The sequence below is a fragment of the Hipposideros armiger genome, unplaced genomic scaffold (assembly GCF_001890085.2).
Source record: "Hipposideros armiger isolate ML-2016 unplaced genomic scaffold, ASM189008v1 scaffold_1169, whole genome shotgun sequence".
NCBI classification, from domain to species: Eukaryota; Metazoa; Chordata; class Mammalia; order Chiroptera; family Hipposideridae; genus Hipposideros; species Hipposideros armiger.
This window is the reverse complement of record NW_017732519.1, coordinates 415,211-428,243: the sequence shown is the minus strand read 5'-3', so window position 1 is coordinate 428,243 and position 13,033 is coordinate 415,211. Positions and strand designations below refer to the sequence as shown.

The 13,033-nt window shown below is 34.3% G+C and overlaps 1 protein-coding gene across 3 annotated transcripts in view; it reads right to left on the bottom strand.

Annotated features, from left to right (window-relative positions):
* Positions 1-142: 142 nt before the first annotated feature.
* Positions 143-13,033, bottom strand: part of LOC109376678 (pecanex-like protein 1) — a 122,264-nt gene continuing 109,373 nt past the window's right edge. Inside the window, exons 12-21 of one of the 3 annotated variants that reach the window (XM_019632753.1) lie at positions 12,425-12,596; positions 11,777-11,887; positions 9,938-10,029; positions 7,014-7,123; positions 6,505-6,610; positions 5,011-5,103; positions 2,924-3,074; positions 2,084-2,225; positions 1,159-1,336; positions 143-193 (exon numbers count right to left, since the gene is read on the bottom strand). In XM_019632753.1, coding sequence (XP_019488298.1) covers positions 191-193; positions 1,159-1,336; positions 2,084-2,225; positions 2,924-3,074; positions 5,011-5,103; positions 6,505-6,610; positions 7,014-7,123; positions 9,938-10,029; positions 11,777-11,887; positions 12,425-12,596 — 1,158 coding nt within the window. In that variant the 3' untranslated portion in view covers positions 143-190. Of the gene's footprint in view, positions 194-348; positions 532-1,158; positions 1,337-2,083; positions 2,226-2,923; positions 3,075-5,010; positions 5,104-6,504; positions 6,611-7,013; positions 7,124-9,937; positions 10,030-11,776; positions 11,888-12,424; positions 12,597-13,033 lie in introns of those variants that run through there. The other 2 variants (XM_019632752.1, XM_019632751.1) reach the window with 2 other exon arrangements.

The window sequence follows — 13,033 nt, the reverse complement described above, 5'->3', positions numbered from 1 at the left end:
AACACGTGTTAAGTGTAGTGATTCAAGGATTGTTTGGTTTATATTTTACTGCAACTTTCACTTTTTTCCAACCAGGATAAAAAGATGCAATACAGTTTCCAATCTAAATATTTAAATTTGTCAGACACCACATGCTTCTTTATACAAACAATTTTCTAACATTCTGGCTTCCTCCTTTGGTTAACCATGCTCACTAGAAGAGGAAATAAATGATAAAAATGCATACAAATTAGTGATTGAACAAATATAACACTGCAATATTTTAGGAGTTATTTTTTCACAATATTTAGCATAATAGTTGGAAATTGACCATCACTAAACTTTGTTCAGATAAATGGATCCATCTGTGCTGTTCCCATCCTAGGTCAGATCTCTATCACATCTAAATTACTGTCACAAACTCTTAAGCTGTTCTCCATACCTTTAGGTTCTCTCTTCCCCAATTCATCCCAAATGTGGCTGACCAGGCTAACTTTCCTAAAATTGGGCTTTCATTGTGTTTTGTAGCTGCTCATATGCTTCAGCTGTTACCTATCAAATGGGATAATATATGTCAAAGTCCTTTGTATGTGGTCAGTGTTAACATGAAATCTAAGCTCTATTTAATTTACAAATAATCTGACTGCACAACCTATTTCATTTAGAAAGGTAGTGTGGTTCAGCAAAAAGATTCTTGAAATGGGAGGCAGAAGACCCGGTTTCATCATCAAACTAAGTTCTGAGTTCTCCCACATGACCTCACTGTCCTCCGTATCCACAATCTTCAATCAGCTACCAGGTGATCTTCTCCGTCCTTCTATCCAGCAGCCCACAACCCAATCCAATTATTACCATGTCCATTTCTGAAATTATTCAAACCATAGCCTCTTTTGGAAGATCCCATATATTTAAAAGCATACACTTATTAGTGTTTCTCTTAAATTTTTCCATACAATTTAATCCTATATTCCTATCTATAGCAAAAAATATGTTTTTTAGGAATCACGGTGACTAGCATTGTTTAGGGATTCAAATATGCTTCTAAATAACTGGTTAAGAAAAATATTGCTTAAAAGAAAATGAAGTGAAAAGAAATGCAAGGATAATCCTCTCTAAATAGTTTATTACTTAGGGAGATACTTTTTACAGACAGAGATATTCCTTTCAGTGATAAATTACCTTGTTGAAGAGGATGGACATGAAGAAGAGGTCCAACAGCATGGTCTCTGAAAAAGCTTCATAGTCAATTTTGAAAAACAGCACAGTGAAGACGACTGTGACATACTGATACGTAGGGCTGCTAAAAGAGGATCGTAGCAACTTCAGACCAGCAATGGTGATCATTAAAGCACCTAGTCTACAATAAAAAGAAAGCACAACTTACCAAACAATGACCAGAAACTTTAGAAAATCTATTAACTTCAGGAAAATCACCATTTCATTTACTAAGCTTACTATAAATACATACGAGTATACACATATATGTATATATACAAAATTTAAACTTCTAAAAATGATTTATATAGCTAAGCAAATCATATCCCGTAATAAACTTATCAAAATAGTCCCTTCTAATAATATGTATTATGATTCTTAACCTTTATATAAATAAGCATGTTTTAAAAATAAGTTAATAGTACTGTAATTCTGACATTTAGTTCTCCAGTTTCTCAATATTTCTATTGTTTTAACATTAATAGCATTTAACACGTAAAAAAACATAATTAAATCTTACCAAACAACATGTACCTAGTCTAGCGGGTAGGTCTACATGATGCCTATATATCGTCTAATTTACACAGTACACAAAAATAACCATTTCCCAAACTTACCATCTAATACTAAAGATTAACCATTAACCTTATATAATAAATGTCCTGTCATAAAACATCAATTGACAATGAGATGTCTGGAGTAGTGACAAGCCAAGAGCAGAAACAGATGTTCAGGAAAGGGACGTCAAAGACAGAATTTCACCTGTTCTGTCTCCCAGCGCCCTGCACCACAGAGGCGCTTGATGCCTGTCTGTTACTTGATGGATGGCTTAAGGCGTTGCTCGTGACCGCCCCCAGGAGCCAACCTTAGGTGAGTGATTTATACTTACTCGGTGTCCAGCTTTTTTGGACTCGCAATTGTCTCTGCGCTGCTACTCAGTTCATTGAGAACAATCAATGGATAGATGATATTCTTCTCCACAAAAAGAAGCCACACATGAAGTTTCTCAAACCACATCATAGTGGCTGCATCTGACAAGGGAATATGAGTCAAGAAGAGCAAACGTCGTCAAATGCATAAAATAGTTTGGTAATGTGATGAGAAAGGAAAATCTTACAACTCAAATTCAGCTGTACTATAAATAAATAATGTTAAGAAATCCAGTACTTCAATCAATCGTCAACTTTTATGATTTCTGAGACACATCCAATTTTGCAACTGACATTGACTTAAATTTAGATGAATTTCATTTTAAACATTCTTAAAGCCTCAGTTTTTAAGCATTAACCTTTTCTCACTTTTGCTTATAACTTCTAGAGAAAAGGTTACTAAAGATTATTAGACTGCCTCTTACCCTAAAAGTAATAAGGTTTTAAGAATTAAAGTCCTACAGAGGATTGGGTTGCCTGCATATGGCAAGGAAAACTGAGGGAAAGAGTAGGGGCTGGAAAAAGAGGTGACAGACATACACAAAAGGATGCATCAATGAGGTCTGTGCAAACAATTCAGAGAAGGAAGAAGTAAGTTTTATGCTATGGAAAGTTGGCATTGTAGCACTGACATTTACACTTCAACTAAAATTAAAGCACCCTGCAAAATCTTTGACTCGCTGCAGCTTTCAGCTAAGTATAAGAAAGTGTTACTTGATCAGACTTAAATTTAACTGTCATCTATCAACAAAGTAAAAGAAAATGTACAGTATTAAAAAGGGTGTTCATGAAAGACTTACTGCGAACTTCATACTGATTATACTCCACTGTCTTCAGCAAAGGGTGAGAGAAACAGTGCCACGGTAACTGTTTTCTAACTTGAGGCAGCACATAATGGGTTACAAAACCTACGAAGCCGACCAACGCATACAACACATACTTGAGAGCAGGCTAAAAGGAAAATAAAGTTGAACAAATTGAGTGACCTACAGGAGACATACAGGAGACCTACAGGAGAACTTCTAATTTGTCAGTTCAATTTTCCATTTGATAATGAAGAATAGCAAGGTCAACTTTAGAATCTGAGAATTAAACATCTGTCTACGGTTAACATTTCTACATTACGTAGTTCTTCTGATTAGGTCAGCTATGATACTACAGATATTTAAAATTGTGTTTACTAATTCTTTGGTATTCACGCTATCATATAATGAGAGAGGGGCCTGAGGTGTATTGCTTGCTCCTCTAAGAATGTTCTACGTGACTTTGCAGAGAATGTATTCAACTGTTTTAACTAGTAGAGATGAAGGGCATGAACTACAAAAAACTCTGAGTGGAGAGCAGATTAGGATGAGAAGAAGGTATTCTTTTTTGTGCCTTCACATGGCATATCTTTAGAATAGAGTTCTTATGGATGACTAAATTCATCAAAGAGGAAATCAACTACCATCACTTCAAATACTCAAATTAAAAGTTACATATTTAGAAACTCTGGAGTCTCTTGGACACAAAGAGGCCTCCATCTGAGCCCTGAAGACCCACTAGACCCAGCTCAGCTTGCAGGTGTTCAGGAATTAATTGTTCAAATTAGAAGAGAAGAAAAACAGGCAAAATCTTAAATAAAATGAAATAATATAGCATTTGCTTCTGGCCAAATGGAATAACAGGGATTTACTCTTCCGTATGAAGTCAAAACAGAATAAAATATGTCAATCATAAGGAAATAAACGTGAACAAAAGGAAAATAGATGAGGTCCGTATCAGGAATGCCCCAGTTTACTGCTTTGAGCGAGGTTCCAGGCTGCAGTGCAGCGAGGGAAACCCACATGAAGCCTGGTGCCCTGAGTTGAGGAGATGGACCTGAGAGCCTGGACAGACAAAGGCAGCTCGAGTTCACCAGAACAGACAGGGTACCAAAGAGAAAACTGCACATAGACATCTGAAGATCTGCAGAAGGTCCGCCCCACCCCAACCCAGGTATTCAGGGGAATCAGTACAAGTGTGTGAGGAAACTACATGAGACTAGGGGAAGCACCACATGAAAGGACAGAGAGCGGAGTATCCGGCACTCACACAGGGTAGGAATAGTGCCTGTTCCCACAGCCAGGCTGGAAAAGCTGACGGTTCACAGGGCACTGGCTGGAGTGCTCCAAAGGTTATTGCCTCAGTAGGGGGAACACTGGCCCCACACTAAAAAATAGCCCTGGTTTCACCTCCCGAATCTTAAAAGCAAAACCTGAAAGGATCAAACTGTAACAAGTAACTTAACTGTGCCAAAAAAACAAAATTCAAGAATATTTCTAGAAATATAAAAATATCCAATACCCAACAAGGTCAAATGCATAATGCTTGGAATTCAAAAATTACCAAACATGCAAAGAATCAGAAAACTATGGCCAATGAGGGGAGGAAAAAAATCAATTAATCAACAGGGGAGGAAAAAAATCAATTAATCAACATCAACCCACAAGTGACAGGAGGTAGAAATAGGAGATAAAGACATTCAGAGTTAAAACTGAATTCTGTACGTTCAGAAAGTTAAGTAGAGGCATGGGAGATTTATAAAAAAAAAGCCTATGCAGAGGTACACCAAAACCAAATTGACACCATGTGGAAACAGGGATCTGGACAAAAGAATGAAGAGCACTGAGAACGGTGAGTGCACAGCCTACAGATAAGCAGGGCTGTACAAGAGGAACAAAACCTGAGGAGCCTCACTGAACCTGGACCTGATTTAGGTGTGAGGTTCTAGACTTCTAGCTGTACTGGAACAAGGCTTTGGGAAGTTCATCTATTTCAGCATTATGGACAAACAGTACAAGCAAATCAGAAAGGAGTCCAAACAAAGCTATTTTCCCTCAACCAAAAGAACGAAATGATTCCTTACCTGCAATACTGTGAACACTGTGCTTACATGAATAGCAAAATACAGCACCCCAATTACAATGCATACTACTAGGTCAGACTGTAAACGTTCACTCTGTGAAACAAAACAGAATTACCGAACAATCACAAAAACTTAAAAATATATATTTTCTTTGTTCCCAACTGGCCAAGTTTAACAAACAATTTTTCACCGGTCCTATTTTGTTTAGCACTTTTAGGTATTTCTTACATAGTATTATAATTAGCTACAAGTCTTATTTTCTTCCTCAATTTCCTAATATTTAGTTTGACACTGCAATACCAAAGAAATTAAACTAACTCATCTAGTTCCACACATAATATAACATATCATAACAAAGTCTTTTTTATAATGAAGCTGTGTATTTCCCACCCCCATTGGCCTATAAGTTTTACTTTTAGATACGGGAAAAGAAAAAGAGGTACTTAAGTTACTATATCATTTATAGGGCATATCCTTTTGGACAACAAAGTTATATTTTCATTGGTCTTTTGAAATGTTGGAACTGCATGCATATGTACTATTTTACTTACTGGATTCTGGTTCTTTTAGTAGTTGTAGTAAAAACCACAAACCTTAATATCTTTGGTTGTTGAATGATCCATAAATTTATACTTTTAAGCTAGATTCAGAAGTATTCTACTGTATTTAACATGAAATATCCTTTGCTAACACAGAAACTAAAGTCAGAAAAAATTGTTTAAATTATGTCTTGACACAGTTTTGTATTTCTAAAGTTTTCTAAAGAATATCTGAACAGCTCAAGTTCACTGAAGGTAAATCGTGTCTAACTCAAGACCTATACACGAGTTCAGTCTTTTACAAATGGAGATAATATAATAACTTAGGAAACAATTTTATTTTGTTTCATAAAGCAGATATGATTCTACAGATATCATTTTCAGACATTTACTAAAAGGATGCAGGCCAAATTAAAATTCACTAAATTAGAAAAATTTTTAAATTGACTACACTTAAGTATATTAAATTAGTACAGGTTATTGTTCTCGCCTCCAACCAGAAAAATAAACACAAACACAGTTTTCAGACTGCCCTTAAAAAACGAAACACACTAAAAGGCTAGCAGATGACTTATAAGGATGTGGATTTTATCAAGATGAAAACTAAAAACATAATCTTTATGTTAATATTCATCTTCCCATATCCCAGTCTAAACTGAGGATTATGAATTCTATAAACAATGAAATGACTTAATTTCACATGATTTAAAAATGAATGTTTTGCATAATGTTTTATATATATGTATATATAAAATAAATTTGAGGCATGTATATTTCTTACATGTTAAAATTTTAAATAAAGGCAATCAACAATGTAGAATATATAACTCTAAAAATAGTTGTAATATATAGCTATACATTTTCCCCCAATTACTAAAGGTCATAAAAAAGTGTTCATTATATAACACGATGAACTAAAATTTAAATCTTTTAAAGTGATTTTTAAAAAACTTACAACAGAATTTCTAAGTTTTTCAGGCAGTGGATCTTTTACTTCAGAAAGAGGGTCCTCTGGATTTTTCTCTTCTGTTTTTGGAAAAATCTTAGATTGCACCAAAGAGCTTTATATTTTTGAAAAAGAGAGAAAAATAATAAAAAATACATATATAACTTGAAAACCAGTACTTCGAATGGCAATGTTTATAATAAAAAACCAAGTGATCCAAGTATACTTAATCATTAGCAAATGATAAATTCGAAAAAAGTTTAAGATGTCATAAATAAGCATACAGTGAGAATATTCTTATTAAAACACAGCTTTAATACTTAGGAGAGAAAAAGTTAACAAATACTTTCAGCCAATGTGGTTAGAATGACCCAAAGTTCATTTATTTTGAAACCAAATATAGATTGAGTCAACAGCATTTTGTAAGCCACTGGGAAAACATAACTTGGAAATTAAATTAGAAAGAAATGTCAACTTATTTAAATTTCTTTAATTTAATAACAACTGATTTCACTTACAAAAGTACAGATGGATCACTGCTTTGGCGACTGAGATGATAGGACACTGCCACTAACAAACCACAAAAAATGGAGAAAAGTACTGGAATATGCTGGCCATCCCAAGAATCCTGTTGGGGGGAAAAGTATGACAGAACAATATGCTTCTAATTTATAATCTAGCATATAATCATTGGATATCAGTATTTTGGAGAAAGATAACTACATTCAACAAAAACTTTTTAGCCATATTATTAATTGCATTTTATTCCAGGTAAGTTTAGGTTTACTAGTTTCTGATACACTAGAATCTATCTGCTAGGTCATCTTCAGATTTGTTTTCATACTAAAGCTCTACTTATATACTACGAATAATACATTTGCTGCTGATACACACTGCTGCCGATTTCTTTCAAGTTTAAAGTAATATTAAGTGTATAGTACACTGTGTTCTCCCTTTTGAAGAACAAAATAACTTGGTGTGGTTAAATTTCTGATTATGTAATGATAAAGTAGGAAAAGGCAACACACGATACAAGACATCAGGCAAAAGAAAATGTTAACATTTGGTGTGCTCATATAATATGCCATTATATCTCCCAGAGTATTGAGCAGGCATTCAGTGTTTCTGGAATTAATGAACTGCATAGTCTCAGAAATAAATAATACAAAGACCAGCTTCTAAGGCCAGCCACTTCAAAGGCCAACAGAAACATGTGGAAATGGCACCTCCCAGGGTCCTGGCCTCATCCATTTTCTCTTGTCAATCTACATCAGCAGTCGTCTTCTTACTCTTTATTTAATTCTGTTAATGAATTCCAGATCTATTAATCACTACCTCAAACCTCTAACATAAAACTTCCTACTATGCATCTCTGGGTACCACATAAATGTCAACAAATAAACATGTCTAAAAGTAAACATCATCTTCCTCACTAAAGGCCAAAGTTTCCAATTTTGTACATTAGTATTACTATCTAACCAGTTGTACAAGCAAGACCCTACTCAGAAGTCATTGGGAGCCTATTCTGGCTCTTTTCTCTTTATCCAGAGTCCCCAGATATATTCACTGAATCCAATTTTAATTAAGTCCCTCATAATTTCAAGACTGTAGCACAACGGTCTTCCTACTTCTGATCCTTCCTGCTTATATTTTCATTTCCTTCACACTGGGGACTAAGTCATCTTTCTAAAATGCAATGCTGATCGTTTCCTTGCCATACCTCAAATAGTCTGAGTCTTCCATCCCCACCACAACACATTCAGGATAAAAAACATTTTCTCTTTTATCACAGTGATAAAAGATAGTATTTCATAATCCAGCCCACTGCCTACCTTTCAGCCTGACTGAAAGCCATCCTTCCTAATGTACCCAAACCTCTAGCAATTCCAAATTACTTTCTGTTTCCTATTCACAACACCATTTCTTCACAACTCCATGGCTCTTCTTTCTCCCTGTTTCACTTAACTAATTCCTATTTGTCCTTGGACTTTTTGATAAAAAAAGCCATCTCTTGGAAACTTATCATTAATTCCTTTAGGCTGAATAAGATAATAACTTCATTAGTATATCCGTAACACTGTTTTCATAGCCTTCATCACTCTCTAGTGAAAGTGTTGGTTGACTTAATTACAACAACATATAAGCTACTTAAAAGCAGGAAATGGTGTTTAGCATAGTACTGGGCACACAGTAGGCATGCTATAAAAGCCCCTGAATAAATGAAACAAGTAAGGACACTGAGAGTCACTTTGCAGTCCTTTGAAACCTGATCATTCTCAGATTGTCTTACATTAATCATAAAAAATAACAACAGGGGTTGAGGGTTGTTTATGAAATATTTAAATTTTTATGTTTACAATTTGGTAACTATCTTTTTAAAATGGACCTAATAATGCTCCTCCAGATCCTTCTAAACCAAAAATGACATTAAATTTCAGCGCACTAATTTTTACTAGAATGTACCTTTTTTTCCTAAAAAATATGGAACGTGTCACAAATTTGTATGTCATTCTTACAGAGGGGTCATGCTAATCTTCTCTGTATTGTTCTAATTTTAGTATATATGCTGCTGAAACAAGCACGAGAATGTATCTTAAATTGTAGTCCTTGAACTTGTTCTCCTAAGGTTTTTTGTTTTTTGTTTTTTTTTTTAAGATTTTATTGGGGAATTGGGGGAGGGAACAGTGTTGAGGAATCGGGGAAGGGGAGCAGACAAGTTGCTGTCCTTTTGTTCTTCAGTCTAGTTGTGGAGGACATCACTTCACTGGCCCATGTTGGTTATTATCATTGCGCTCTTCCCAGGTGAGGCAGATCGGTCGCTGGCCACTGGAAGGCCGCTCACAGCGGCTCTTGGCAGCTCACACTGGCTGCCGGCCGCTCAAGGTAGCTTATGGGAGCCCACTGCAGCTCCACTGTAGCCTACACCGGTGCCGGCAACTCATGGCAGCCCAGCTCCAGGTCAAGCTGTTGTTCACCATCTTAGCTGTAGAGGGCGCAGAGTCACTGGCCCTAATGTGGGATCTGAACCGGGGCCCTGCTGCTCAGAGCTGGCGTCCCAAGACAACTCTTAACCAATGCACCACTCGGCCAGCTCTGTTCTCCTAAGTTTTAAGAGGTCTTGATATTACATATGTTCTTAATTGGACATCTAAACTTAATTTCATATTCTGTTGACCTCTATCCCAGACTGGCCTAGTTTTCAATAATTTGTTTCTAATATTAATTTATTATTGCATGGAAAAGGGCTTTCTTTTAATAATAGTTAACTATGAAATTGCTTTCATATTCAAAGTAAATGAGAATAATGTTCAACCTATGAAAATCATAGAAATTCAAGCCAAAGGGACACTAGGGGAAAAAAAATCATTATTAGATGATTTAAAACAATCTTCATATAGAAAAACAGCCTTAAAGACAAAACATACTGCAATGTGTTGCTCACCTTTAAAGCGCCATAACACAATCCATACAGTAAGGCTACTGCTACAATGCTACAGATAAAACTGTAGAGTGCTGCAAGCAAGCTTGTGGTGGCTGAACAGGAAAGGAAAAGGGAAATTAATATTTTATAAACGTTTATTTAAAAAAAAACCGTAGCTTACAAGGGCACTGAAAAGTATTTAAAATGGTATAATATTGACTATAATTAAATATCTTTTCGCTTGGTTTTTAACAACTGAGTTACTTCATCTGGTGCTTTCAAAAGATTTTCAAACAATAAAGATTTACTATTCACAATTTTTGATACAAGATAAAATATATTCACCTTGGAAGTAATGAATATTTATACATAGCAAAAAAATTTGTACCTATATTGTTTCAAGAATGTATCTTATTATATTTACAAACGTATGGGGAAATGAAGCTTGCAGAGAAAGGCCTGAAAAAGAACTGAAGATTAAGTATTCACTGAAAGATATTAGTCTATGTAAACAGAATTTGTGTTACCCACAGAAGTAAATCTGTATTCCCACTGTTAATTCTGACAAAAAAGTACAGATCTGACTAATTACTAACAATAACAACAAAAAATTAGATCCAATGGAATACTAATAATTAAGGGGATGGCTAATACAGCTAGCCTTTATTTTAAAAAAATTTTTAAATATGGATAAACAGATTTTCTTTAATGGTAATTTTATATGGTTCCATAAAAGAAATCTACAGGAAAAATTTTTCTTTAGGAGCTATTAAAAAATTAGCACCCTGCACAAAATTAAAAAAACAAAAACAAGTAAATTATAATGACAAAACCCACAGTTATGAATAATCTACACTAAACCCTCTACATAGTATTTAGATTAATATAGTACCTACAACAGCCCCTAAATACTAAAACTGTTTTAATTCACATCTCCTTCAAAAATTTTTCAAAACATCAAAAATGCTCTAGATACACAGCAACACAGAAAAAGCTTAGTTTCTATTTAAAATTTAAGTTATAATATCAACCTTTTATCAGCAGAAATAATTTCAATGCATATATTTGGAAGATAAATGAGGATTGCAAATGTGAAGTATAAGGAGAAATGGTCTATAAAGTTACAGCAATTTCTTTCTCTTTCATATTTTTTCTCCAGTTGTATACACATTTTTCAGTAAAATTTTACATGGTTAAACCAAGTAAGAGTACATTTTAACCACAGTGGCTGCCCATAGAATTATTTTAAAGTTCTGCAAACCATCATCTATTCCAGAGTAACACTGGTCTTACTTGTTTTGAAAATGAAGTATACATATAATAGGGAAATACATTTCTAAGTATTTCAATTCATACCCACAAGGTACTTCTAAAAAGCTTATTTAGTAAAATGCTTTTGCTGAAAGCATTCTGGTTTTAGTGTTCACATTTTAAAGATAAAACAAAGCACTGAAACTAAATACACAGATATTCCAAAAACATATACCAGTTCAAAATCCCAATATAATGCCACATATCAGAACTCAACTGATTTGGGATAGATGGCGTTTTATAAATATTTCATAAGTCTATACAGGTTCCAAGTAAACTCACTGTAACTTTTAGTTTTAGACAAGAGTATCATCACTTCTTACAAATCAACTCCATTATTCCTGTCTCTTTCACTAAAGTAGCAGACTTTACTTTTTTCCTATCTACAAATTAATTCCAACTCTGTCTTTAATTATTAAATAAGTGTATTTTTCTTTCTAATTTCAATTCTAAAATGAAAACTGAAAAAGCATTTTAACATTCAGTTTATTACTTAATGATCTGTAAAAGTAATACTGTTTTCTTTAATTTTTATAAGGAAATACTCACCATTGCCACCAAAGATATGAATATCCAATTGTTCACAAAGGTACATTACAAATGTATTCACCTGAGGCAGAAGGCCAACGAAAAATACTATTGGGAAACAGAGGGTAAACACTACAGAAGGAAAGAAAAGCATATTAAAAATAGTACACCTCCTCCATCCTTTTGTTCATTTAAGATCATAAAATAAAAGATAAAAAGAAATCCAAAATTAACATACACTACTCAGTGATTTTTTTTTTAAGATATCATTTTAAACTATTTCTCTCTATATAACTGCTTGGGTATCAAATAATCATTTCAACTATAACAGCTTTTAAAATTATGTCAACTATTTTCACATAATAGGAACCTGAAACCTAGAATTCAAAGGAAACTCTCCTTCCATCATCTACTTCAAGAACAGAAGAATTATTGTAACATTTGTTCATCATTAGCTTCATTCATAATAGTTCTACAGTTCTGTCCCTCACTGAGAGGGTTACAATAAACAACAAAATAAGCCTACTGAAACTATTTCAACCAGCAAAATAAAACGTGTTGTAGTAAAAAAAAAACAACTACTTCAACCTATATAATCTACTTATCAGTGAACTGATTGTATACAAGTAAATTTATGTGAAGAACTGAGATACTTTAAAGATGACTTACCTATGACTAAATCCCTGGCTGATACAAGCACCAGTGGATTGGTGAAAGTTATTCCATATAATCTGAACTTGGTTGTAGTAAGGTTTCTGCTACCATAATCCAAGAGCCAAATAAGACCACAACACAAACAGAAATAAACTGGTCTACTGTAGGCAATGATACGATTATGACCCTGAAAATATTAAAAATAAGTCAGTTTAGTTAATTTTAACAGTCACAACTAGCTATTAAGATCTTTAATGGCTTATAATCTAAGGATTCAAAATGTTTCCATATGGAAACCTGGTTTCTGACTATAACAGAAGGGAATTACAAATGTGGAAAGGAGGAAAAACAGAATGAACCCTGTGATACTGGACTGAATTAGAGGTATCATTATGGACTCATTATTTTTAATATGCTTATAAGTAGACCGATATAAGAATAGGTGTAGGTGTGTGTGTGTGTGTGTGTGTGTGTGTGTGTGTGTGTGTGTGTGTAGATGGCCCTTGAAAAACACGGGGCTACAGGGATACCACAATGTCCCCCTACAATTAAAAATTTGCATATAACTTTTTATTCCTCAAAAACTTAACTAGGGCCGGCCGAGTGGCGCGATGGTTAAGAACT